Genomic DNA, 27929 nt, shown 5'->3' with positions numbered 1-27929 from the left:
TTTCAGATGTCAAAGAGTTGAACAACCAAATCTCATTCGAAAATTTGATTAGTAGCTTTTCGCAAAAATAATTTTTCGGTATGAAACAGTTACATGATAACTAGAAATTTACTTAATTTTCTGGAAAAAAATACTTTTTTAACACAAAGTTTGATTTTCAATTTCTTCGTTTAATAACATTCTAAAATGCTCAAAAATTTTTGTACAAAATATTTCAAACTTTTTTAATCCAATATTTGAGCTTACATAATAACGAGGGATTAAAAAAATAACATTATACCTTTCGGTGCTTGTAACGTGTCTTTACAACTGGTGACGTCACTCGCGTCACACCACTGTCCTTTCCTTCCGAGGACAATTTGTTCAGTTCGGCTTTTAATGAACACTTTTGTGATGACGGACGAATCGGAACGAGACAAATAAAAGAACTCAGATTGGGGCGATGGGTCGGATGTTATGTAATACTCAAGGTCATTGGCCTCTGAACTTGATAAGCTGAACGAATAGACGGCATAATTAAGTTCACACCTGGAAAACATTTCAATGTGATTAATGAATAATTAATCAGTTTAAACAACTGAACTTGTGACAAAAAATACTGCTATAATTATTCTGTAATTTTCAAAAACCAAGTTTGTTTCTTTCTTCGATAATAAAACCAAAAGTTATCAATTTTTAACACTTTTTTAAATAATGATCGAGATAATTTTATTTAAGTTAAAAGAAAAGTAATCACTACAGCTTTCAGGTATGAAATGTTAACAGGTATAAACGTTGTATATTAATCGCTATCCCTGTTTTTTTTATATATTAATCATTTGTATAAAAAATAAATATTATTTTTGGTTGCCCGAAATTCCGAGAAGTGCTAAATTACCAATCGCCAAATTAGGAAAACTTAAAAAGAGCTAGTTTTCAGAAAATTTTGATTAAATACTGCAGCAGCTTTTTTTCTTAAAAAAACAAAATAGAAAACAAATTCTAATTACCTGTTGCCGATTTTATTTCCCCTCACGTGAAATATCTGAGTTGTATCTCCAATCAACAAATCACCATTTGCTAAACTTTCCACAATTTTCGGAGGGTTCAAACATTGCATGTGCCTCAAAATTGGGGGATACAAAGACGTGTGAAATGAATGACCTCTGCCCGTATATAAAGAAGCACCTTTCGTCAGACAGTAATGATGTTCGTATGAAAACGTGTCATGACACGAATGACCTTCAACTTGAGTCGAAATTGAGTCAACCCAAAATTTTTGCCCGCAACCTTTAATCGAGAACTCAATTTTAGCCGCAACGTTCGTTAACCCGAAAACTTTATTCCCAAAAACGTCTGTTTTGTTCCATAAAATTTCGTGGAATAAATGTGTTCGGGTGTTATCCAGAGTTTCCTGGAAGACGATTCCGGCCACAGAGATTGAAATGTGGATGAAGGTCACGTGATCAAAGTTGGAAAAGTCACCCACATAGAGCGTGATCCGTTTGCTTCCCTGGGAATTGCTGTTGAACACCATTGCTGGGAAAGATTTATCGGGTTTAAATCGCTGAGTAGCAAACTGAAACAAAAAACTCAATTAATAATAAAATTCAAAAAATGGCTCCTCAAGTTCCCAAATTTAAAAAAGTTAAAAATTTAAAAAAATCTCAACGTTGGCATAAATGGTTTGAAGTTTAATGTTTGAAAAAACAAATAATTTTAAGTAAGTACTGCCAAAATCATATAAAAAATGATCTAAAAAAACTTTCCCATTATAACCCCAATATGTCGTGTTTATGGTAATTCGAGGCGGTTAGGGAGGGGGGCTATAATGTGAAAGACCCGAAAACTGTTTCACAAATTTAATATTCTTTAGTGAAAAATACTTTTTAAATACGTTTATGGCCTTACGCATTACGTCAACTTTTTCAAGTGACAAAATAAGAATACAAAATTTTACTTAAAGTGTCGTCCCTAAAAACCGTTTTTAGCTGAGTTGAAAAACTTACATTTTGTGAAATGACAGCTCCCTCGTCAAACTTGTTTTGAAACGAAGTCACGTGCGTGAAATAAGGCGAAGTCCTCACAAACTTTGGCAATTTTTCAAGGTCACAAGAACTCTCAACATCGCGTCTCGACCTTGAATTCTCTCGCGCACTCTCACTTTGAACCAAAATCGGGTTTAACAATGTAACGAAAGTTTCTTTTTCTGACGTGAAATCAATAGATTTCGTTTCTGATAATCCCGAATCGACTCCGGTAAAGTTGACCTGAAGAACCAAAAACGTTTCGTTGGTTGCCACCATAAGATCAAACCACCCGTTAAACTGGGTTCTCGCGAAACCCAAAAATTGATGATCTTTTATTGATAATGTCGCTCCGAGGTATGGCCGACTTTCACTCATCAAAACTTGACCTCGAACCACAAAAATGAACTTTCGCTCTTTGAGGTCAAACGGCAACGTCCTTTGGTCAGTTTGTTCGTTGTACAAAAACGACACTTTTTCCAGAAACGAAGTTCTATGGTTAAACTCTGACGAATCCGATTGGTCAATATTCGCGAAAGATGGGCCAACTTCGCACCCGATTGGTCGGTTTTCAGGAGGCAAACAAGACCCGTCAGCTTTGCAACAAGCTGGGTTTGTATTGCAAATGTCTTCACACGAAGGTTGCAATTTTAACTGGCAATTGGGGCCGACAAAACCAGACCTGCAGCTGCAGTACCATTCTGAATTTTCATTGGCCAAACATTGCCCGTTATTGTTGCAGTTGTTTTCACAGGTTGGCTGGCTGCAACTTGAACCCTTGAACCCTTTGTGACATTGGCACTTTCCATAAACGCAGTCACCGTGATTGCATGTTCTGTCACACCTGAGAAACATGAAAAAAAGTTACAAAATTTGTAATATTTTTTTTGAAATTATTTCAAGTTCAGTAAAGTATCTAGACGAAAGATAATTTACACAAATATCGTGAAAATTGCTTATTAATGGAATTCAAGAAAAATGCTTTATTGCACGTAAATTCTGATTGCGTCTGGAGAAAACCCCACGGAAATAAACCCCCACGAAGAAAAACCCCCATGTTAACACCAAGGATTAAGAATTAATACCAATGTTAACCCTAAGAATTATGGGTGGGGGGGGGGGGGGGGTAGCGGGATAAAGTGTTGCGATACAAAACCTACCGCTCAGTTTTCGATTAATTTAACCTAGCTATATCAAGGTAAAAATTGAAAGTAGGAAACTTAATATCATATTAAGTGTCGAAATGGATTAACAAACTGTCGCTGTTCAACCTCAGAGGTCTAGTATTAATCATGAAAAGGGTATTATTACGTGGTCGGGTCTGGTGACTGTATTTCGCAGTTTTGCCCAGAATAGCCCAGGGCACATGAACAGACGTTGTTCACACAGACGCCACGATCACTGCATCGGTTCTCACAGAAAGCTGAAAATATCCAAAAATTACAACCAGGTAGGTAACACTAGCCAGATCAAAGAAAAAACTGAATCTATTCGGTATAACCCCCCCCCCCCCCCCCCACCAGTGAGAGCATATACGGATAGGACACATGATTTGTAACTGGGGTCATACTTGGCCCTGCTGGAGGTGTGGTTGTGAGAGGGGGGGGGGGGGGGGGGGAGGGGGTATTTAAGAAGTTCATGTTTCGGAATGCTAACGATAAACTTAACATTTTGAATAATTAAACCAGATAATCAAACAATTAATAGTTTCCGATTGAAAAGCTCAATAACTTCTAATATAAGATATTTTAATAAAATTTTTCTTCAAATAAATTGTTTTTTTTTGGTACAAAATTTGCAAATTTTTCGTACTTACTTTGGTTGCAAGTTTCTCCAGAGAATCCAGGCCTGCATTGACAAGTTCCAAACATACACTGGCCGTTGCCTGCAACATGAACAGACAAAAGTAAACAAAAGTAAACAACACAATCAACCTTACAAGTTCGCGATATTTATTTATGGTCGAGGGGTGGGTCATTTTACCTGTCCTGTTTCCAATTATCAGACAATACTTTTCCACTTATCTCGTAAGCTGTTTCGGTTCAAGTTAAATTCCCGAAACAGGCATTGTCAATTTTGAACAGTTAACATTAATTTACGGCATGACAAAATTTGAAAACGGATACTCCCAGGAATAAATCAGAATTAGGTCAGACAAAATTCTGGGAATTTATTGAAAATACTTTTTCTTAATATTAGATCACCTAAATAAACGTTCACGCCCAAGAATTGAAATATCATGGCTTTCCATCGACAAAAAAATCCGTTAATGATTTATAAATTTTCACTAATATCGCAAGAAAAAATCAAAATCAAGTTGAAATTTATTAATTGTTGCAAACAATTTTCAAGTTCGGACCTTGCAAAAATTCTCGGGAGATTCTTGACTTCTTTTGAAGTCTTTGATACTAAAATTCATGAGTAAAAAATAGTGGTCCTGACTGGGACTCGAACCCCTTACCATTGCAATCTGGAGGGTAGCATCCGGTTTCGCTAGTGTCGCACAGACTTCCAGTCCATCCGGGGTCGCATCTACAGGCTTGTGAGAACCCATTACGAAGAGTTCCCACTCTTACCATTCTCCCGTGAGGTCCACAGTTAAGAGCCGGTTTCTCACAGAGTCTAAAATAGAACATTAAGTTTGCTCAGATTTCAAAACTGACCAGAATTTGGGAGAAAAAAAAAGAAAATAGTTTGAGATTTTTTGCAGAAAAATATACTAATTTCTGAATTGAGTTAAATGATCTTTGGTGCCACTTAACAGCGAAATAAAATCATTTTTTGGAAACTGTCTCGGACGTTTAGTCCAAAAAAAATTACAAATAAAACATGTCTATAATGGGAAATACCCGATCATGATTATGACTCTCACCTTCCCCGGTACTGTTGAGTACACACACAGTACCCCATAGCATTACATTCGCCCTGGGGGTAGTTGCACTCTTGTTCACACTTGCTCCGAATACCTTGTTCCAGTTTGGGCTGGATGTCAACGATGTGGTACCCCGACTGTTCTTCATTAACTATGCGGATGTACCATTTTCCATTTGATAGATACTGGTACACTGTCTTCATATCTTCACTGGCAAACGCACTCGTAAAGACGGCCTGGAAAAGTTAAAAACTCATGCAAATTATAAAAAGAATTATACTGTTCCAAAGCAGAATATAAAGGCCTCGAAATTTGCTACTACTAAAACAAAAAGTGACTATTTTTCACTGATTTGTACTTAAATTTTGTTTTTTATTGTAATAAATTCTGAGAAAGATAAATTGTTATATATTTCTCAACACAAGCTTGAAAAATTGAACTTACAGCGTATGTAAGAACAGAGCGGAGTCACCTGGACTCGAACCCTCTTCCTATAGAGATGCAGAATAAACATGAGAACCAACCTTGCGATTACTGTCAAAAGGGGGCGTTGACGCGCTGAGCGAGTGAACAAATGAGAACTTCGTGCTGTGGGGTTCTTTTCCCTCCAATCCATAAATTAGGAGCCGTTTCGATTGGGTTTTGATGTGTAGGGTTAATAAACAGGGGCCAGTTGCAAATAGAGATAACATGCGACTACTTTTCGGTGGTATTGACATGTCAAAAGATTTCCCAATAAAATCTTCCAATTCTATGACATCTGTAAACAAACAAAAATATGTTTGAAAACATATCAGTAGTATAGGAAGTGACAGGAACCTCAGTGCGGGGGGGGGGGGGGGGGGCTCTTTTGCAATGCATTTTTTTTGCGGTTCCTGTCACTTTCTTATACTACTCGTGTCAACAAACTTCTCCCCAATTGCTCAAATATATTTTTACACTTTTAGAGGTAAATTCAGAACTTTCTGATTCTAGAACAAAAAATTTCTAGAACGTTCTAGAAAAAAGAAGCTACTATGAATGTGGACTTACGGTTGTCGTTTCCGCCGAAGTCAGCGAGTGATTCTGAATTGATCAAGTAGAATTTGATTGCTGAAACAAAAAAATAAACTTCATAAATTTCGAACTGATATTTTTCACAGAAAAATATCAAATTATATTTCTCTATCAAAAAATCTTTATCGGTCAAAATTCCGGGAGAAAAAATATTCGAAATCTTGACGTTTTAAATGCTTAAATAAATAGATTAAAAAACCTGAAAATTTCTTTATCTTTCTGAAATATTCTAAAATTAGAAACTCAAATTTTTTTATATTACAACTACAAATATCCTTGACTTAAATTCTCCACTCATTTCATTCGATGATATTTCGTATTAAACTACATAACCAGACCTAGTTATAACTAGTAATACTATTACTAACCGATGAGTGATAAGAGACATAGAAGTAGCAATGTGAACACACACATCAGAGTTATGATACATTTCCAGTTGATACAAAAGGACCCCCCTCCTCCCTCACTGTACATGATGCCCCCGTCTGTCCCATCTGGACCCACGTTGGGTTGTGCACCCTCGTATACACCTGTGCCAGACTTGTGATGGCTGCTCGAACTGCCCAGGTGATGTTGGGCTCCAGGTACCATACCTGGTAGCAAATAAACAAAAATATACAAAAATAAACAAACATTTTTATAAACAAAAATAAACAAAAAAACAAAAATAAACAAACATTTTTATAAACAAAAATAAACAAAAATTTTTGATGACAAATATGGTAATCTAACATCTTAAAAACCCGCAACAAATTGATTTAGATACTTCTTGGATAAATAGGATGTTGCATAACAAAATGATTGACCAGTGTATTTTTGTGCCTTAGCATATAAGACGGCGTGGGTTCGAGCCCGGTTGGGGTAGGGTATAGTTGTTGTTATAGTTGCTAATTTTCGTTGCCCATTTCATTTTCAATCGAAAAAAAAACACAAAAACTAATGCAACTGATGAACTCGAATTTTTTTCCAACTAACCAATTTCTGAACAAGACTGAGATGCTTAATTACTAGCACTTAACTTACACAGCCATTTCTCAAAACCATTTTGATCTGTACTGTCATTTGACTTTCTATTTTCGATCAACTTTTTGAGGTGTCAGGACTGTTTACCCAATGGCAACTTTGTTTTACCCAAATCTCAAAATTGAATCACCCACCTATAGTTTGCATGTGGCCATTTCCGTCCTGGAAAGGTGCCAGAGGCTGGTAGTCGTGGATTGAGTTCCTCTGAAATGTGCCCACTCCATTCTGTGCGTACCCACGCCCACTGCTGTTATAAAAATAACCCATGTGATTTGTCATAGGGGGCATGATCAGAAATGGGGGGCCTCGAAGGTTAAAGTTGTCGTCGAAGCCCGCGAAGCCGCCAAAGTGCGGGCCCATAGGGTGCGGGTGGGGACCCGGGGGCGCGGGTGGTGGGTAGTTTGGCTGCTGCGGAATGTTAAGGTAGGTTGCTAATGCGGGCGAAGTATGAGATTGGGCTAACGGGAGGTCAAATTCGTTCACGGTGTACATACAAGAACTATTTCTACGACCACCCATTGTTTTCAATTATCGATTTTTACAAAATTTAAACAAAAATGTGATCAAATTTGTTTGAAAATTTGTAAATTTTGTCCAGATTTGCTCAAAATAAAGCAAAAATTTTTTTAAAAAAATGGTTCAATAACGGATACAGGTAAATAAATAGTAAACAAATATAAATTCTGTTACAAAAATAGTGGAATTAATTAATTTTTTTAGCACAAAAAGGGGAAAATCGCCATAAAATTAGGAAAATATATCAAATCTTCAGGACATTTTGCTTTGACCATAAAGCGTTTAGTTTGTATAGGTGCGGGTTAAACAATTGACAGGTTTAAACTCAAAATTGAGGATCGCACAAGAGTAAAATTGCGTTTGATTTGATTATAAACAGTTATTAACTGTTATAACTTGGGCAATAAAACCCTTATAAACAGATTTAAACTGGTGAACAGAGCAAATATTGAAGTTAAACGTGGAAAGTAACTTAACTCAGACAAAAGGATTTATAAAGTTAAAGAATTGTCTTGATAAACCCAAGTTAATGTGTACATATAATGTCTAACTTGAAATTTCGATTTGGGGTTCAAACTTTTGGGCGCAAATTCAACGCGGGTTGTGCGGATTTCAGGTGCCGGGATTACGATGGATTAAGGATCTAGCAAACTAACAAACAATTTTGTGGTAAATTTAAGGAATTTTATCATGCGCAGGTTTTCGTGTCAAAAACACAGCTGGTAAATTTGATTCTAACTTTCGTAAAACTTAAAAACCGGTTTGCTAGCCAGACTAAATTATGCCCCCAATAAATTTTAAATCTTCCGGAATTTTAATGAAATTTTAACCAAATTTAATGAATTTTGTCCTTATTTCAACAAGGGATAATACGACATAGGGTGATATAGTTCAACTTGTACTAGTCACGAGTTAGTACTAAGTCACTACTTAACGTAAGTTATAACTTAATAAGTTATAAAGTAGTTAACAAGTACTAAATCGTAGGATAAAACGTAACAAAAGGTGTTTGTCAAGCTTTTGTCAACTTCAATTGTAGTACAATTGATAAAAGATACCAAGTTTGTCTAGTTTGAGTAAGTTCGAAAGATTTATAAGAAGTTAAAGATAACTATTACTGAATAAATAGTCAAATTTGACTAAGATTCGCGGATCTTGACACTTTGCAAAGATATAGAGAATTTGCTATTTTAGCTAAACGAAGTTAGTGATAAATCATAACTATGAGTAATAAAGGTTAATTTTTTGGGGAAAATTTGCCAAATTGTGAACTTGATAAAAAAAATTAGGTTGACATTTTTTAAAAGTTGAATGTAACTTTTTGGGCTGTATTGCGCAAGACTGGAAATTATCGAAGCGTAATAACTAAGTTATAACTGATTGGTTAATTGCCTTTCTTGGAAGAACTGAGACCAATTTTCAATTTCTCAGGTGCTAAATTGGGCTAAAAAGTCTGATGGTTTTGTGAATTTCAATTCAGCTCAATTGAAGTGAAGAATCTTGAAGTAATGAAATGAGATAGGTTGATGAGTTATAACTAAGTTAGTTATAAGTTATAACCTTAGTTATGAAAAGGAAAGTGTAAAAGTTAGTGAAAAGGATATATCACTTTTACACCTGGGGCGGTGAGGTTTTCCCTCTTTATTCTTTGGGAGAATTTTGAGTTATGAATAGATATAACTAGTTAAATTTAGTTATAATGCAGTGCAGGCGTTGTCGATAGCACCCCTTTTTTATCTAGTTAGTTAAGCTTAACTAATAAGGGGCGGATGTCTGAATTTAAAATAAAAGTTATAACTTGAAAGCTGACTCGTGTGATAACAAAAACCCGAAAACAGGAAATGACAAAAATTGTCAAAATTTTTAAATATGGATAAAATTTAGCAACCAAAAAAGGTAACTTGGCTTAACTTCAAAGTTCATAAATAATTTTTTACGGTAAAGTTATAATTTATAACCAAGATAAATTGATTATAATTAACAGAGTCTCGTCGGTTATTCAACAGGGATAAGTTATAATAAAATAATAATATAAACTAGATAACACATGCGCGTTTTTCACGTATTCCATTTTTATTCACACATTTTCCCTCGCATGTAAAACAGGAAAACTTGCACGGATAAGGGTAAAATATTGGGCACAATTCTTATACAATCGATAATTCTAAGGCCGTGCCAGACGAAAATGTTACAACTACCAGACAAAAATTGAAAGAATGCCAAATAATAAAACAACGCAACGCTAAGATGCAAATTTTAAACTCGCGCGTGCATGAATTTTGGAATTTTGTTATTTTATCATCGCTATAACTGGCTGGTTATAACTGGCTATAATGTAATTATAGTAACGCTTGCTCTGACATGAAAAGCGAAGACCTCGAGTGAAAATGCACATGAACTGCGTGGGTTTTCAGGTGACCTGCTTATAACGTAATCAAACGTCTAATTTGTAATCAAATCTAATTAGTTTGCAGAAGTTAGTAATAATAATTATAACTTTAAAAAGTGAATGCGCTTTAATTTCGCCTTGAAATCAATTTTCTCTCTTCTGGTTATTAATTTGACGAATAACTTGTAAATACTTATAAAATATTAACGTCGACCGGTTATAAAATACAGCAGCTTTTCAAGCGCGCAAATCGTTCATCCTAAAACGCTCTTAAATAAACAAAAACTCGGCAAAATTGTAAACAAAATGAACAAAAGTGAACATATTTCATCAAAGCTTCCGAAAAACTGAGAATCGCAGTTTGATCACGTGAATTATTACAACTGCTGCCTAGTAATAAGGAGTTATAAATCATACTCCATTGAAAGATTAAAGCAGACAGAAGTATTGAATCACCGAATAGAATAACTAATTCGAAGCCGTAGTAATTAATGCAAGATTAATTTGGGGGGTTCTAACCGCGCTGGGAAAGATAAATTTCAAATTTAGCGAATAATTTAAACAAAAAAGTTAGATTAACCGACAATTTTAAAGATTGTTTTACAATTGTTGTGAAATAAAAAATGATTCACTTTTTACAAGTAAAAAGAGTTGAAAAATATCTGATAATTGTTGCTTTTAAGAGGGTTTTTTTGCTTCCAATTCTCAAGGAATTTAACCCAGTGAGAAAGAACAGGAAAAGATAAGATAAATTGAGTCAAATCCCCCCAAAATTCACAATAATTCACAAATCTGATCCTGATTTAATTCCACGTTTTACGGGAATGACTTTTCCTCTAAAAGTTGCAATCGCTTAAATCCCAAAATTGGGTCGCGTTGAACTAGATTTCCGAAAATTTTCCCCAAATATTGAAAGAAATCCCTAAATTTGAGGAAAAGAGCTGCGGGTTTTAAGAAAGGAATTGATTACTAAGAAACCACTATAGAAATACAATTTAGATTTCTTTGGCTTGTATCGGTAAAGAGAAAACTGTTTTATGCTGAATAAATGGAACAATTTTATGTAGAATTCAGCACAAATTTGTCGTTCAAATCGATTAAACTGAATAAAATCTGAATTAATCACATTTCGAGGCCGATTTTAAACAAACTGCGACAATTGAGGCAAAATAATGGATTTAAACAATGCAAAGCATAAAGTTAGGAAAACAATTCGAGCAATTATTAATACTTTTGATAATCTGACGTGAACAAATATTTATTTAATGGATTTTGGTGAGTTTTCTACCCCCAAAATGTTTGTTCAAGTCTCTCCTTGGGGGGTGTGATATATAAGTCTTCCTAAATTAAAAAATTTGACTATTTAATTTGACTCAATAAAATCGGCAGGGTGCTTTTTTCAAAAAGAAGACCTTCTTAATTATTTCACGGGGTGAAAAATCATGAGTGCATTATAATTACGTAACCCTAGGGGCTCATTATGCATGATGTTGCGCAAGTTATTACGTAATTGTACTTCAAGGAAGTTTCCAACAGCTATAAACGGAAAAAGCTTCTTGGAGGTAATTTCCTTTCCATTAAGGACTTAGACAAGAAGTAAATTTGGCGGTCCGTAAATTAGTAAAAAAAAGTAAATGAAAATTTATAAACAGATCGGTTATAACTGGTTAATGGACGTTACGGAACAAATTGACGTTAAAGCGAAAAATAAAATTTTAGACTTCAGAGAATTATGAACGCTATTTTTATATCAAAAAATCGAACACGCGGGTAAAAATTTAAAATTTCGATGAAATTTTTGAACTTTTTTGTCAGAAAAAAATTTGAGAGCATAATTATTAATTTCAAAAAGTGAACAGAAAATTGTACATTTTGTCAAAAAGTTACATCAAAGTACGCTTTAACCATGAAAGGAAAAATATGGCAGCTATTACGTAAAACTACATGAAAAGCAACTTTGGTGTAAGGTAAAATTTCAACATATTTTAGGCAACTTTGGGCGCAAATTTTTCCATTTCACATCCTGGCTTCACGTGAACAATTTTCCCAGTTTTTCAGGGAAAAGTTGGGTAAAGATTTCTGCTCTAGTGGTTGGCAAGAAAATACAAAATAGGACTAAAAAGTGAAAATGTAAAATTTTGTGGGAAAAGAAATTAAGGAAAAATGGAAGCAAGAAGGAGTAATTTTGAATTGATGGAAAAGAGTGAACAAAGTATGGAAAAATGGGAATGGCGAATAGAGAAGACTGAATTGAATTCGCGTGTGATGAATTGCAATGAGTGAAAGTGATGATAAGTTATGATTTATAACCAGAGCTTAAATCAAGTCATCACACTCAAACTAAGCCGAAACTTACTGACTCAACGCTTTTGTTTTTTCTAAAAGTTTTTTCTTTAAAAGTGCTTTAAATTGTTGCTTTTCACATGCTCGTAAAGACAGATTTCCCGGAAAATTTGTAAATATTTGCACAAAAAAATGGTCATAAAAGATCAAAATTAAAAGAAAATATGATAAAAAAAATTAAATTTGACATTTTTTTTTCAATTTTCGGCTTAGCGAACGGTCAATCTCATTTTCGGCTAGCGGATACAAGAAACGTGATAGAATATGTATACAATAGTGTTTAACATGTACAAGCATCGTGTGGTCATATTAAACAGGAAAGAAATTTCCTAAAAGTCAGAAAATATCAGCAGTCTACTTTTTGGCTGATAGGTTAGTGACGAAATTAGAAAAAGAAAGACTAGCGTTGTTTAAAAAATTGATTTCAAGTGAACACAAAAATATTCACATGTAAACCTGATTTTTTCAGATTTTTTTTTCATTTTCCAGCACGCTAACTAGACATATAACCTTATTTGTTAAAGTTAATGACAAAAGCTTGCTTTGTACTCTATTTTATAGGCTTTCAAAACAAGATTTTGCCCACAAAATCAAGGTTATTTTACAAACCCTAAACGCATAATTTCAAATTGTAAAAGTTAAGCGAGGAAAAATTAAAAGTCAGAAAAAGACGGTCGCATCTGAGCACGAATTAGGATTTGAAAAATAAAAACAAAAAAAACGAGTATGCAACGAAAAAGGCTGAAATTTTGCCCAACACAAAAATAGGTTAGGGTAAAAAAAATTAGGGTAAAATATGAGCAAGACGATGGGTGTGGAGGGGGATGGGGGGGAGGTATTTGTACGTCTTTGGGGACTTGTCCAGTTATAAACCGACTTATAACTACTGCTAACTAGTATTACTACCTACACTATATACTAGCTCTGATTTTTTATACCACTACCCCAACCCAAAAAAATCTAGTCTTTCCTATTTTTGCCAACATTAGCCCACATTTTGTGACATAGTTTTGTTCCCGCGTGTTCCATATTTCAGGGGATTTACTTGATTTTTGATTCACCCCACCAATTTTTCCTGCCAGGGTGCGGGGTGCGTTTTTTGACGTCGAATGAAGTGCTTCTTATTAGCGTAAATTGTCTACCTGGCAAGCATACGGCGATGAAAAAAAACGGATGCAAAAAAAAGAAAACCGAAATTCATCCTTCAGTTTTTACAGAGAAGAGGAAAAATAGGGAAGCAAAATATGAGACATCATGTCTTCCGTTTAGCTTTGAGTTTCAAACATTAACAAAAAAAGATTTTTAAAATCTTCGATCAGCATATAAACAATTTGAGAATCAAAACAATATAAAGAAAAACTTGATGGCATTTTTGATTTTTAAAAAATCCCGAAACAAAAAAAACAGGGAAAAGATACATTAAGGAATAATACCAACAGCTAAATAAAATAGCTTAATAAAAACAAATATAAACAACAGCTGTAAAAAGTTTTGCTGTTTATAACTACGCTATCGATTTTGTAGACATTTCTTCAAATGAAAACAAGTAAGCTTAAAACATAAAATCTGACACAAAATTTGTTCAGTTGTTCTTATAATTCCTGCAGACAATTTCGTGGAACAGTTGGAAATCAACCACCCCAAATTAGTTCCAGATCTTACCCGTTAAATTTGTTAGAAAAACTCGCTGTTAAGTTGATAGTATACCTAACAGGTTATTATAGCTCGTGAACCCCACAGTCTGAGTAGCCAGACAACTACATGAAAATTTATGATCAACGGCGTATTTGCAATAGGCGATATCGATTTGTAAAATAGTCTTAAACCTTTTTCAAAGCTGGGCGATAAAATAGACAATGCCTTTTTAAATCATACTTGCTGGATCAGGAGTGGAGGTGATGGAGGGAGGTGCGGGTTGAGGGTGGGGGCTCTCATTTTTTTATGAGACTTTAGACTCCTAAGAATTACTTAACGCCGTTTTTATGTTCCATGCAATATATACGTTAAAAAATCAAATATTTTTGTTCTTGACAGAAAATAATAATTCGGTTTAAATTCGCTCGTTTATAAGTTTCCTCAGGGGAGATTGTCCCGAAATCTAGAATGACTGAAATTGATTTTGAACAACAAACATTTTGATTTTTTAAAATAAAAAACAGACTTAATTCTAATTTTTAGCTGGAATTTATATATAGTTATTACACTTATTCGTGGCGAAGTCTAATTTTTTGTCAATTAAACAAGGATCAAATAAAATCCAGAAATTTTTGCTGCAGATATCGGTTTAGACATAAAAAATACTACTTAACAACAAAAAGTATGTTTCAAAGGTATCCTTCTTTTCGAAAGTTTATCGAATCTCCATATGCATCATATTTTTGAAAATTGATACAAAATCGTTAAAAAAATTTCACAAAATTTCGAAAACGCCAATGCATATCATCTGTTAGAAGTTAACTAAGTAACAATATATTTCTCATTTACGAAACAGTTAGTAGCTAACATGAAGCAGTGCCTCAACAAAAATTATGAACTCTTATTTTTTTTACATTTTCAATTATTTCCTTTGAAAATGTCAACTATGTGGACAAAACATCAATCAAAATTTTTCAAACTATTGTAACTACTTTTCAGAATATCAAACTATTGTTAAAACCTTCCAACAGGGCGAGAACAAGAGCTCAAGCAAATAAAATAAATGTGTTAAACAATTTTTTCAAGAAAACTCAGAAGGCATGAAAATGGCTATATATGTACGGAAATATAGATCAATTGGTTTTCTCAGTCACACCCAGTTAAAATTGTCCTAACAATCTCATAAAACAAATAACCATCAATTTATCTACCGGGCGCAAACATTTTCTGGCAACGTGATGACTACGAAACTTTTCCAAATTGCATATAGAAACAGTAACTCTAATGATCAGTTGTTTTTTCCAAACGCATAAACTTAAGACTTTACAAAAGAATTTTTGTTTTCAAAGGCTGAAAAAAATAAATGACATTAACCTTTTTCAGTCAAGATCAAAAATAAACATTGTTAAAGTATACTCTGAATACTGAATGGAAACTTCTATTTTTTTTGTTTTCTGCCCAAATTTCATCGGATCTTAGAAAGAACACATCGAAAAAGTGACTAATTATGTATATACGTTGCCATGAAATAAGAGATTCCGAGAGGAAATTAAATCTTTTTTTGATAACTCAAAGCAAGTATTGTTACCAATACAAACACTCTTTGAATTAAAACAATGCAGCTCCAATGTCTATATGAAAAAAATGTTTTTTCAACGGATTTTTTTTAAAAAAACAGCAAAACACAAAAACTCTGTAAGGCTATTTATTTTTAGAAAAACCATTGACATTTTGACTTTTCAAAATTGTCCAAAACAAACCCTCCAATTGACGTTCATAAATAGTCAAAAACTACTCCAAAATATCGGATGTGAACAACTTGCCAAATTTCTCTTGCCAAACAACAAATGATTCTCAAAAAAATTTATTTCAACTCGATGCTCGCTTCAATTGGAGGTAAAAACTTCCAGTTTTTCCCAACTCGAGAACAAAAGCTTTAAACTACAAAAACATAAAAATATCTCAAAAACATTATGCATACTATTTGACTACAAAATCAGGAGCATACAAAGCATTATAAGCAATTTTTTTTAAAAAAATTGATAGTAAAAAGTTCATGTAAATTGGAAGCAACGCAAGGCAAGGTCCATGAAAACCAGAAAATCTTTTAAATTTGTTTTGCAATCGGTTATGACCTATCGGTTGACAACGTTGATAGGTAGCAAGCTACGACTTAGTGCTGATTTAGGATTAAGATGGCTAATTTTCAGAAGGAAAAAACTTTGAAAAAGATAAGGCGCAATATCCTAAACTTTTGCAACATAAAATTCTCAAATTTTGCGAAGATAAAATTTTTGGAGCGATAACAGCTGGAGCAATCTGTGGAACAATTTATGTTATCAGTCGCAAGCTAAGCATGTGTTGCTAAGAACGTAAAACGAAAACAACACAATTCGTTAATTTGTTTCCACCAAAAATTGTTTCGAAAGCAAACTGAACTCTTTGCCAACCGAGAACAAACTGAAACCAAACGCAACTCATTTCGAAACCAAACTGAATTCCTATCTTTGGTCGTATATTGAAAAACTTATGATATTAAGCACCACATAAAAATATTGCCGCTTAGAGTTTTCTTTTAATTACAGATTATCGCGCTATACTTGTTTTTTTTATCAACTAATATAAAAAACCATGCAAAAATCGAAGAGAACTTAACTGCCCAACATTGCTTTCTATCAGTTATCAAATAACAGGAAAGTTTTCGGAATCAAGCGATTAATAAGAGCTTTGATTGACAAAAGCTTTCACCGGAATCCTTAACAAAGTTTTCGAAAACATTTTATTATGTACGTATAAAAACATGTACAAGAAATCTTGACAAGTTGGTCTTTGAAGGCTTGTCTAATTAATAAGAAACCATAGTTTCCCAACAAAAAAATTGTTATATCAACAAAAAGTTTTCAAAAGTTCCATTAAATCCGACTTTTGACAACTCGAGAATTTTCATTTCTTCTAACATAATGATTTCTTTTAAGATTTTGAATTTAAAATTACATATTTTACAAAATTTTGTTCCATGTATGTGTTTGCATATTTTTATATGGTAAATGCTGCAAACGAGGCAAACAAATGCAAACAAATGCTGAATTATGTAATGTATAATTCAACTAGGTAGTTTAAATAATGAAAAACAGGTCGTTATGACTTAGTTATGTTTAATTAAACTAGAGGGTTTAAACAGTGAAAAAACAAAAGTATTCAAATGGAAAAGACCATTGAGAAAAAAATTACGAAACAATCTAACAGTGCTATCAAAAGCACCGTGTTTAAAGGAAAGGATGAAATGTATAAGTAAATGAGTCAACAACAGCTAAATTTTTAATACGAAAAACGGTAAAATTGAACAAAAATTAATCAATTTTTATTTAACTGTTATTTAGAGGGAAACAAAAATAAAACAGGCAGGACCCAGCGGTTAATAAAAAAGTGTATGCCAACAGTAGTAGTATAGGAACAAACCCTACCATGTGAAATATCTAGAATGGCGTGTCAGAATAGAGCCCGGGCTTCTTCAATTGGGCTGTCTCAAAGTGACAGGGCGCAGTGGAGATAAGGGTACACAGGGGAGAAAATAACCCTGAGGGGAGGAAGTATGTTCTGTGGGAGGAGGGGTTGGGGGAGGGACGTTGAAGAAAAGATGAAAAAATTGATGTGAGGAAAATTTGGGTTAGTTTTATTTTGCTTATGAATGTTGGTACTAAATACGATTCAAAATGAATATCGAATTAGTAAAAATGGTTGTCTGATTTTTTGAAGAAATGGGAAAAAAACAGTTTTTTTTATTACTGTCATTGACTTTTTTGCGATAAACAAATGCAACCATTTCAAAATAAATCCCCCAAAAAGATTTAAGAATATATATAGACTTCCCAAACTTGATCAGCGAATGCAAAAAACTGAGGCATCATTTAAAGAAAACAACTATATAATCTGTTTGTAGCTGTAAAAACATTTATTAAAGACTATTCAAAAAGTAAAAATCTGGAAACCTATGCCATAAAATTAATCACAAATTCCACTAGGGTCTTGAATGTCTAAACAAAAGTATCATAGAAAGAAAAGTAACTGAACCCAAATGACAATTTTACAGCAAAAAAAAACAAAGTGAATGGGTCCATGAGGCGCAACCGAACTCATTGCTTTATAGTGAGTTATTTTAACTTAAATTCCAATAAGGGCTTTGTATACTAGTTTTGTAGACTAGTTTTGTAGTAGAGTAGCTGAAAAATTTTGGTTACTTTCAATGCTAGAAAAATTAAAATAATTCAAAAATGGAAATTGTTTCTATGCTAAACTCGTTTCTAGGTGGATAATGATGATGTGGCAACAGTTATTATGATAGTAAGGCAATAGGCATACTTAGCACTCACTTCATGTAGGTTTTTCTTAACTAATTCTCAAAACGAAACGTAAGTAATTCCCGCAGAAGATTCAAATGAAAAGAGCCCATTACCTTAAGAATAAATGTCTATTGATACCACTGTCGGCATCGTTATCTCTCGAATTTAGAGACCACGTATCCACGTGTATAAAAGAGTCTGCACGCTCAACTAACAACTTTTTTGTCGCTGATAACTTCAGATCTAAATTATACTCCCACATCGTTCCACTTGTGCTTAAATCTCAACACAATGATATATATTTAAACATTTTAACAAAAAAATTTTAAATGAAGTTTTCAATAAAGCAGCTCCTAACCATAGACTGTCTAAATCTTGAACTATTCGATACTTAGCCTAAATATGAGATTTGAGGTATATCCAAATCTCAGTCTGAAACACCTCTGTTTAACCTAAATTTACTATTCGCAACTTTCGTTAACGGTTAACTATATACCAAAAATAGAAAAAGGACTTAAAATCTCAAACTATACATACTGTCCCGCGGTTAACCCCGACGTTTAGGTATCTTTAGTAAAGACCAGCAGTCTGTTAGTTTTGAAGTAACCAAGCAATAACTTACTTTTAAACAATTTTAAATTTTGTTATTTAAAAACCAAGCAATAACTTACTTTTAAACAATTTTAAATTTTGTTATTTAAAAACCCTTTGGCATTTCTTTAGTAGAGGCTAGTTTTATAAGTTCTCTCTCGTTTTATATTTTTCTATATTACGTTATTGCCAAATCAAACTTTATCTATTAAATTGGCATAACAATGTTAAACGCCAAATATCTCTTAATTTTGAAAGAAAATTTTTTGTCTCCAACAAATACTTGCTTTACTTTATTAGAAGAGAAAAACAAAAGAATGAAAATTATTTGTATTGTGAATTCGGCCTCAGCAATGGCTTCAAAAGGATGTTTAACTTGAAGTCAAGTTTGAATTCACAATTTATAGGAATCTGTAAACAGTATCTAGGACAGCAAAAATAGCAAAGTTCCAATTACTATTAAAATCAGAACAGTCTGAATAAAACAATTAACAACATTTTTTTCCGAATCTTTTAGTTTTTTTCATTTAGTTATTGACTTATCAGAAAAAAAACAATGGTTCAGCTTTTAAGTTTAGTTGTTTCTACTATGAAAAAGTTGTGCTGAAACTTTTGTTATGAATCATATTGCAAATTATTTTTTTTATAATTTGCAATTATTGAAGATTCGCAACAATTTTAACAAATTTAACACTTCGGGTGAGAACCATTAAGCACAAAGTGCACTCAAAAGTTTTTGACGAGTTTGAAAAATAATAAAACCTGAACGCGCAAAAATTGCTCAGGGCATCACTAACCAGTTAGTATTTTTTTTTTAATTTTTTTGATTTTTTTTACTTTGGGCCTTGATCAAAAATTTAGTTCAAGACAAAATGCTATTAAAATTATATGGTCTGGAAAACTGACGGAAGCATAAATGTTTAGACCTCTCTAAGGTCGAAGTTGAAACACAGCAAAAGGGTTAGTTTTGAAAACAAAAGTTGACCAAACTGTCATCATGATCTCTCAGCATCCTTTTACATCAAATTGGACTGGAAAGAAAACTAGTTAAAAAAGTGACGCTTAAACAATGTTTTTCGTCTAAAATGTGCCAAATGAGCCCACTATATAAAATAAATTAAAAATAAAATTCTAAATAATAACATTCACAATTTGTTCAGAGTGCTGTCTTAAATAACCAGTTATAAGTTCTCCCATCCGATTAGATTTATGCACTTGAACTTATGAATTTTATTCATGACTATAAATACCTTTTTCTTAGCAAAATACAAATTGCCTTCAATTTTTAAAAGCTGGCTACGACTGCGGTTATTTTTATTTCATTTGGGCTAAAATTTGTCAGGGCGAAATGTCTAACCAGAGTAGAGAGGGAAGATAGGGGGAATAATTTCACGCCTGAGTGAAAGAAAAGAGAAATAGCCTGAATGAAAATTGAATCTTCATGTGAGTAAAATGTGAATAGAATGTGAATGAATTGAGATAAAAATTGGAGCGAATTGTGTCTGTTATATCTATTCTACTTTATCAAGTGCCAATCAATGTATAATACATGTACTTTACACGAGTGAGGGGGTGGAAAGATAAACACTATTTCATTATTCATTCACAACAAAATGTAAATATAGCCGGGAAGGAAAAGTTTTTTTTCATGTGGGCTGTTTAGATTGTGATAGATTAAAAAAGCCCAGCAAAAAGACCTGAAAATAGCAAACCTCCAAACATGCTCCACCCCTTAACAATTATTCAACTTTAAAAACATAATTATAGAGCTAATTTAGCCTGTCAATATAGGAAAACTTTCCCGTGGGCTTCTTAGATCGAGATAGATATATAAAATAGTCCAAAAAAAGACTGGCAAATAATTTTATTTTTATAATAAATGGGTAACCAACTCTGCGTCAAAAATGGTCTGAAATTTTGGAAAAAGTGCAGAAAATTGTGACATTGGTTCAAACAATGGTTAAAAAGACACTCTGAAACAAAAAATGAGCTCGCGAAACAACACAACAGCAATTTATTGCCGCAAGCCAAAAGTTTGACTTCTTAATTATCAACTGGTCATTGATGTAACCAACCCGGCGAACGTCTTGCATCGTTTTCATGCAGGTTTCTATCGAACTCTGAGTCCTGTTTGTTCTAAAGTCTCAACATTTTTTTCTCCAATACTTCCCGACAAACTGTGTTTCTGAAATTGACACTTTAAAATAAATTAATTGTCAAAAAGTCTCATATCCGGAATGCATTTCAGCATCTCCTACTCTTCTTTTTGGGTTACTTGGTTCCCTAACATAAGTACAAGAACATCATTTGTGCGGTATTCCGCCTTCAATTAATTTTGAATGAGAGATGAGTGTCTCCAATCATGAAGCTGAAAGGGCTGTACCAATCTGCCCATTTGCTCGGGTCACCGTTGAAATTCTGAAGATCCATCTTTGGAGGAGCTTCCACATAAGGCGTATAGAATGGAACTGGTTGTGATAAGGTTGTTGTCAATTGCCGTGGTTGTACTGTTGGCTGATTGAATGTCTGTGTGTCCCCCATTCCAGTTACTCTGTTCTGCTGGTCGTTTAGGCTGCTTGAGTAAGCTAGTCTGTCATACCAAAAGCTGTTGAGGTTGTCACGTTGAGCGGAATTGATTGTTTCCGGTTGTTCGTTGTGTAAACTTCTGTTAATGGATGTTTGCTGTTGTCCAATTTCTCTAGTGTTGATGTTGTTGTTGGTTGCTGAGTTATCGGCTGTTGAATTGGTATTCCGCCTTCAGTTAATTTTGAATAAGTAGTGTTGGTGGTGCTGCGGCCGGACGTCAGAGAAGCAAACTAATCAGCTTGCATCACTGACGCCAGTGTTGGTGGTGTTTCAAAAAATACCCTTGAGTTATAGTTACTTTGGCACGATATGCCTGGGCTACCCTTTGCCCACTGTTGTTCCTTTTCAACAGTTAAAACTTTCTTGAGATTTGCTTCACAAATCTTCTTTTACTACCATGAAAAAGTTATCCATTTCCTAACCATTGAATTACATCTATATAATCAACATTGTCTTGGTGTTTCTTAAAGTTACAGTTTTTAGCACGTGCCTCTCCTGGTACATCATTAATTGAAGAATAATGTATACAAAAACATTTTGCTTCGTATTTTTCAAGTTTACATTTATCCAAAGGCATTAAGTCTGCTCGACATGAAACGATCAATTCCGTCAACTTTCGATCGGTACTTGAAAAATCAATGTTTTTCATTGTTTTTAACACTTTTTTATTCGAAACTTTTAAAATTTTATTCAAATTCATCAAAAAAGAGTTATTGTCTGAATTTTTAAAAATAAAAATCTGCCGGAATGACAAAAGCATCTTAATAAACAAGTATGGGTTATTTTAATAAAATTTTAAGAACTGCTTATCTCATAGAGAACTCTTTTCTGTTTTTGTTTCAATTTAGTAAACCGAATAAGTCATTGAAACAGTTTTTGTTTCATGAGGAGTGAACAATCATTAAATCTTTTAAAAAAATACAACGATCAATGCGGAAGATGCCGGCAGAGGCAAGGGGCATAAAGCATATTGCCATAATGAGATCTGGAGCTGAATAATTCCCGTGATCCGATTGGACGATCCTTACTTAGAAGTCTTTGCTTACTTAGTATCACGTAGATCCTTTCTTAGTATCACCTAGTTTTGTGAAGAAATAGTTCTAAAATAGGATAACGAAGGTCTATCTTTCCGTGATTGACACCCATCTAACTGTCAGTGGATTTGCGACCACGAAGAGGCTGAGTGGAGCGCAACTCCACAGCAAACCATATATAATCACACGAAAACAACTGATTAATATGCCACTTATTACATTTCTTGCACTTAAATTTAAACCTGTCAGATATTTGGCCAATCAAATTTCATCATTTGCCTCTGATTTTCATTGGAATTTGCTACTCTTTGGCTCCAATTTTTAGCAGAAATTATTGTGTATCTAATCAAGAACTACTTGCTGAGATTGGTGCCACGGAAAAACAAGTAGTTGTAAGTTTTCTTGAGCCTCACGTGCCAACTTTGACTCCAATTACGATTTAGTTCTTATTCTTAGGATCTTTAGATACTCCAAAAAAGCACGAGCAACTGGAAGTCGATAATTTTTCTGATCACTAAGCCAAATGCCGAAACAAAATTTATCAGGTCTTTATTTCAAATATAATATTTCGAAACACTCTTCATCACTCAAACCAAATTCAAAGGCTTTTATATTATGAACCCAGAAAATAAATTAAAAAGAATGACATCATTTTAAAAAGAGCGAATGAAAAAATGCCTATATGCTCATAAAACCCTTTGTAAAAAAAACGTGAATTATTTTTGATTTTCGTCAAAAAACGCTTTTAATATGAATTTTTCCCCGCCATTTTTGCTCTTAGCTTTTAATTCTGAATGAATCGATAAAAATCACGTTATATGTTTGAATAAAACAACTACTAAATGTTTGGTAGGATGACAAAACAAAAAAAAACGAAAAAAAAGCTGATTATCGGAAGAAAAATTTTATACTCAGTTGGTTACTCAACATCATACAGTGAGTGAAATATGAATTTACTGGCGCTGCATCTTTGTTGCCAATTTTTTCATGTAAATCTCTGTCCTAAAAATATTTATCCAATGTCAAATTTGAAAAAGATCTTCCAAAAAAAAGGTTATTGGTCTTAACAATATTCTCGAATTACCATCATTAACTTAACATTATCAAAATTAACTCATAAAGTTGTTATTAATTCCAAAGAAACAATAACAATATGACCTAGAATAAAACTGGAAGTCAAATTCATTTCTTTTTCCCAGGAATTGACACGAAACCGCCTCTAATTTTTAATTAGAAGCCTTTTTTTGAAAGAGCTCTTCCTCCTCTTTTGTTTACTATAAACATTTCTCCCAAGAAATGCGAGATGTGTGAACAAAGGAGGGAATAGAGAGTGGGAGATAAGGATAACTGGGAAGCAAGGATAACTTCCATTTGATCAAGGGGGAGTCCACGGGGAAAGTGGGAAAAGTGATCTGCAGGAAGAAGGGGTGAAATAATTGGGAATATTTGTGAACAAAGGATGAAATAATTTCAATATTTCACAAAACAACGTATTCAAATAACCGACAGGCGGAAATCTGCTCAAAGAACCGAAAATTGTTTAAACACTTTTGGGAATTTTTCTTTTCAGTTTCCATTTTTTTAAGTTTTAATGATGGAAATTTTGAACGAACAATTTTTTCTCCAAAAATGATCATTTTTCCTGAAATTGATACAAATTTTTATTTAAGAAAGAGAAAATCAAAAAAATTCTCTTTTTTAAAAAGAGAAAATATTATTTTAGAAAAGAGAAAATTTAAAAAAGATATTAAAAAAGAAAAAAAATCGGCTGATCAATTGTTCGGCTAATTGAGGATTTTGACGAAATAATCAGTTGAAGTGTTATCAAAATGTAATTAGCAATCAATGAGATGTGTCAGGTATGTTCAAAGGAAAAGAAGGAAAAAGTGGGAATAAAAAAGGGAAAATTTCTTCAAGGCATAACTTTGAATAAATCATGAACAAAAATGAACAAAAGCCCACAATGATCACTTCCCAGTTTTTGTTCACTTGAAGGGCGAGGGGAAAGTATGGAAAAGTAAATATCAACAATGGAAGTTCACAATCGGGGGGTCTCCTTGTAATTTAATTATTCAATTATAACAACAAAGCGAATGTGAGTAAGATAATGAAAGGTAATTGAAATTTTCAAGATTAACTTGATTGCGAATTTGTCAAGGTAAATTGTACTCTTTATCTAATGTAATTGTACATTTGCCTAAGAAGTGACAAATACTTTACAATGATAAAGAGAAAAAAAATTTCAAGCTTTCATGAAATTGGGAAATGGGGGAAATTTGCAATAAATTTGGCATTTTTCAGCAGAAATAGTTCTTGCTTTATTGACCTCGTAACAAGATTTAACCGGCTTTTTAAGTTTCACCAACCTTTACAAGGTTTGTTATGTTGTAAAAATAAGAAAGCAATTTGTTATTCAACCCATTTCAGCTATATTTTGACATCAATTTTAAGAAGGCGGCAACCAAAACTATTTTTTCGCCCGGTAGATTATGATCACTATAATTGATTATTTTTTCAACCTATACAACGGTTGTTCCAATTGTACCCTGTAGTCCGAGCTCTTATTAAGCTATTGAAACTATTATCAGTGCAATAGCAGGCATGAATTTGATCACATACGCTAAAGAATATAAAAATTTTAGTCACGGGGGTTAGGAAAACAGTTCGAAGAAATTGAGCGCATTTTTTTAAAGAGGGATATATTTTTTGATGAAGGTGAATAGTATAGTGGGTTTTGGGGTCGCAACAACTCGCTGGAAAAATTATCCCTAATTGAAACGGAATGATTGTAAGATCTTGACGGAAAATGTTGTTACTTTATTTATCATCATAGGAAAGTTTTATCACAGAATTAATTCAGCAGTACCATAAACCTAAACCCAAAATGCTCTTAAAAGCGTGTCCGGACAAAACAGTCCCAGACAAAACAGTCCCAGACAAAACAGTCCCAAATCGCAAAATATTCCCAGACAAAACAGTCCCAGACAAAATAGTCCCAAGAAACCAGACAAAATAGTCCCAAATAAAATGTACCTAATGCCATTATACCCAATGTACTTTGAAATGTTCGTTCAATAATCCGACAACAAATTAGCAGTCGCTATTACCCGTATGTTTTAACATACTTAATGGCCATGGCCATGCCTCAGCGGCCCGTGGGACTTGATATGAAACTATCACAACCGAACATGGGATTAAATTATCCGCTTGTTAAATCATACGTGTGAGAGCTATAATAATGGCCTTGGGACTATTTTGTCTGGGACTGTTTTGTCTGGTTTCTTGGGACTATTTTGTCTGGGACTGTTTTGTCTGGGAATATTTTGCTATTTGGGACTGTTTTGTCCGGGACTGTTTTGTCTGGGACTGTTTTGTCTGTTCACCCTTAAAAGGTCTACACATTATTAATATGAATGTCTGGACTAATTTTACCAGATAATAACAATATAATAATTTTACAATATAAAAACCAGTTGCGACCAGTGAATCCTGTGAACGGAATTACAGAAACGGAATTTAAAAAAATTTCTATAATTTTGAAAAAAAAGTAAACAAACCCTCTGGTGACGTTGGATGGCCAGATTATGCTGCCAGCGCCCATCCCCCCATTACCCCCACTACCTGGGGTGTTCAGGGCACTCTGCATCTCGAACTCATCTGAGGGTCCTCCCTTGACGTACGGGACTCCCCCTCTGTCGTCGCCAGGAGTTGTCGCGCTTCCCGGAGCTGAAATAATCAAAACCCTGATTTACGAAACTTATGATACAGAATTTGTTAGAGGGTTGAGAGAGAACAACTTAATGTAAATTGTGCATAAAATTAGCTTGATAGGAAGCTCTACTTGTTCAACGTATACGTTGCTAGAGAAATAAAGCCTTGGAGAACAAGAAAGACCGAGAGAACGGGTTATAAGAGATGCCCAAGTTCGAGAGCTTAAGACCAGTTGGTTAAAATTGGTGTAAATGCAGCACACTAGGCTTGCAAGTAAGAGATAATGGTTCGAATCCAGTACTGGTCCATTTTCACAGTAGTAGCGCCTGCTTAGACAACCAACAGAAGTTACTTAGGTAATTTTTGGATCAAAATCAAACGTTTTTGATCAAACAAAATGTTGTCTCATATGCTGCTGAAAAAAATGGCTATACAGATATTGGTTCTGGAAATGAGTTTGATCATTATCAAAAATGAATGATTAAAAAAAACAAACATATTCAATAAAAAATTTAAACTTTCGGAATACGTTACGTCTTCTTTTATCTTGAGCTACTTGTCTGAGAACCAAAATTGATAACTTTGATAATTTTTTGTTGATTTTTTAAGCAAACAATTGCATCAAATCGGATAAAAACAAACGTAAAGAAACAAAAAACTACAACATATCAAAAATAAACACAAAATTTAACATTTTGTACGGGAACCTAAATGAGTCTAATGATTTTAAATGAAATTTAAATATCAGTCAAAGATCAATAAAAATCATTCAAATGTCATTAAGGATCATGCTAAGCGCCAATGCAACAAAAGAGTACAAAGCTCAGCAAAAGGTTCCAATTTCACACCAAAAAACGCGTGAAAGTACAAAATTGTTTTAAAGAAAATTTTTCTGAAATCGCAAAAGCTTGAAGTTAAATTTAAAAAAATCATTGCAAAATTCACACCATTTGACATGAAATAAAGGCTGTTACTGCAACTATTGCCTCCGTTTCTAACTCCAGAATATTCTGGAATATTCCGGAATCCGTCATTATTATTATTCGTTCTTCCCAAGTTTTTTTCTGTACATTCCAGCTCGTAATAATAAGGCGTGGGCGAATAACTCGGATTGCTCGAGCTTGTGTTAGTCGTGGCTGTGTCGGAAGCCGAAGGCGATGATTGGTCACGACTTATGAAGTAGCTACTCGGATAACGATTTGCTTGATTCTGATTGGCTGGCGGTCGACCGTTGAATAATTTTGGTCGTATCGATCGGTCAAAATAATACCGCTGATCGTTATAGCCGTAACTGACTCCCGCGAACATTTATAAACCAGTTTAGTGATAATTGTTATAACTTTTTCATCAATTGTTTACCAATTATAACTTATGAATAAAAAGTCCCGAAAATTTGAAATTCTGGGAAGTTGCGGGAAAAATTAAAGATTGGAACAAAATTATTTTTAAGTTCCATTCAATTTAAGGGAAAATTTTCGCTAATAGTTTTAAACTATAAATAATGTATCCTAAAATGTTAAAATTATAGCTTCAACTTGCCAGAAAACTTTAACTTATAGAGAGTTATAATGAGTTTAAAGTGAATTTTCGTAATAAATAGAAAACAACATTTTGTTTACAAACAAAGGAACAAAGAATGATAATTAAGAGAAAGGCGATGACCGTTTTGAAAACAAAGTTTATTAAATTTTACCAATATTTTCAACAGAACTCAATTCCACTTCAAAATTTAGCGAAATTATTCTTACATCTTACGACATCTGTAACATAAATAAAGTCTTTATGTAATAATATATATGAGAACTTAAATTGTAATTAGATGAAAAA

General features: G+C 33.5%; 1 protein-coding gene across 7 annotated transcripts in view; it reads right to left on the bottom strand.

Moving 5' to 3' along the window:
* Positions 1 to 27929, bottom strand: part of LOC142350290 (uncharacterized) — a 189067-nt gene that overhangs the window by 6933 nt on the left and 154205 nt on the right. For 6 of the 7 annotated variants that reach the window (XM_075402085.1, XM_075402087.1, XM_075402088.1 and 3 more), the window contains 12 exons: positions 25949 to 26117; positions 7092 to 7204; positions 6303 to 6527; positions 5911 to 5970; positions 5403 to 5638; positions 4879 to 5114; positions 4468 to 4628; positions 3823 to 3891; positions 3318 to 3429; positions 1989 to 2850; positions 990 to 1558; positions 281 to 528 (listed from right to left, as the gene is read on the bottom strand). In XM_075402085.1, coding sequence (XP_075258200.1) covers positions 281 to 528; positions 990 to 1558; positions 1989 to 2850; positions 3318 to 3429; positions 3823 to 3891; positions 4468 to 4628; positions 4879 to 5114; positions 5403 to 5638; positions 5911 to 5970; positions 6303 to 6527; positions 7092 to 7204; positions 25949 to 26117 — 3060 coding nt within the window. Of the gene's footprint in view, positions 1 to 280; positions 529 to 989; positions 1559 to 1988; positions 2851 to 3317; positions 3430 to 3822; positions 3892 to 4467; positions 4629 to 4878; positions 5115 to 5402; positions 5639 to 5910; positions 5971 to 6302; positions 6528 to 7091; positions 7205 to 25948; positions 26118 to 27049; positions 27882 to 27929 lie in introns of those variants that run through there. The other variant, XM_075402090.1, reaches the window with a different exon arrangement.

Source organism: Convolutriloba macropyga, chromosome 12 (assembly GCF_964194025.1).
Source record: "Convolutriloba macropyga chromosome 12, txConMacr16.3, whole genome shotgun sequence".
Lineage (NCBI taxonomy): Eukaryota > Metazoa > Xenacoelomorpha > Acoela > Convolutidae > Convolutriloba > Convolutriloba macropyga.
The sequence above is the reverse complement of the archived record's forward strand: the minus strand, read 5'-3'. Positions and strand labels throughout refer to the sequence as shown.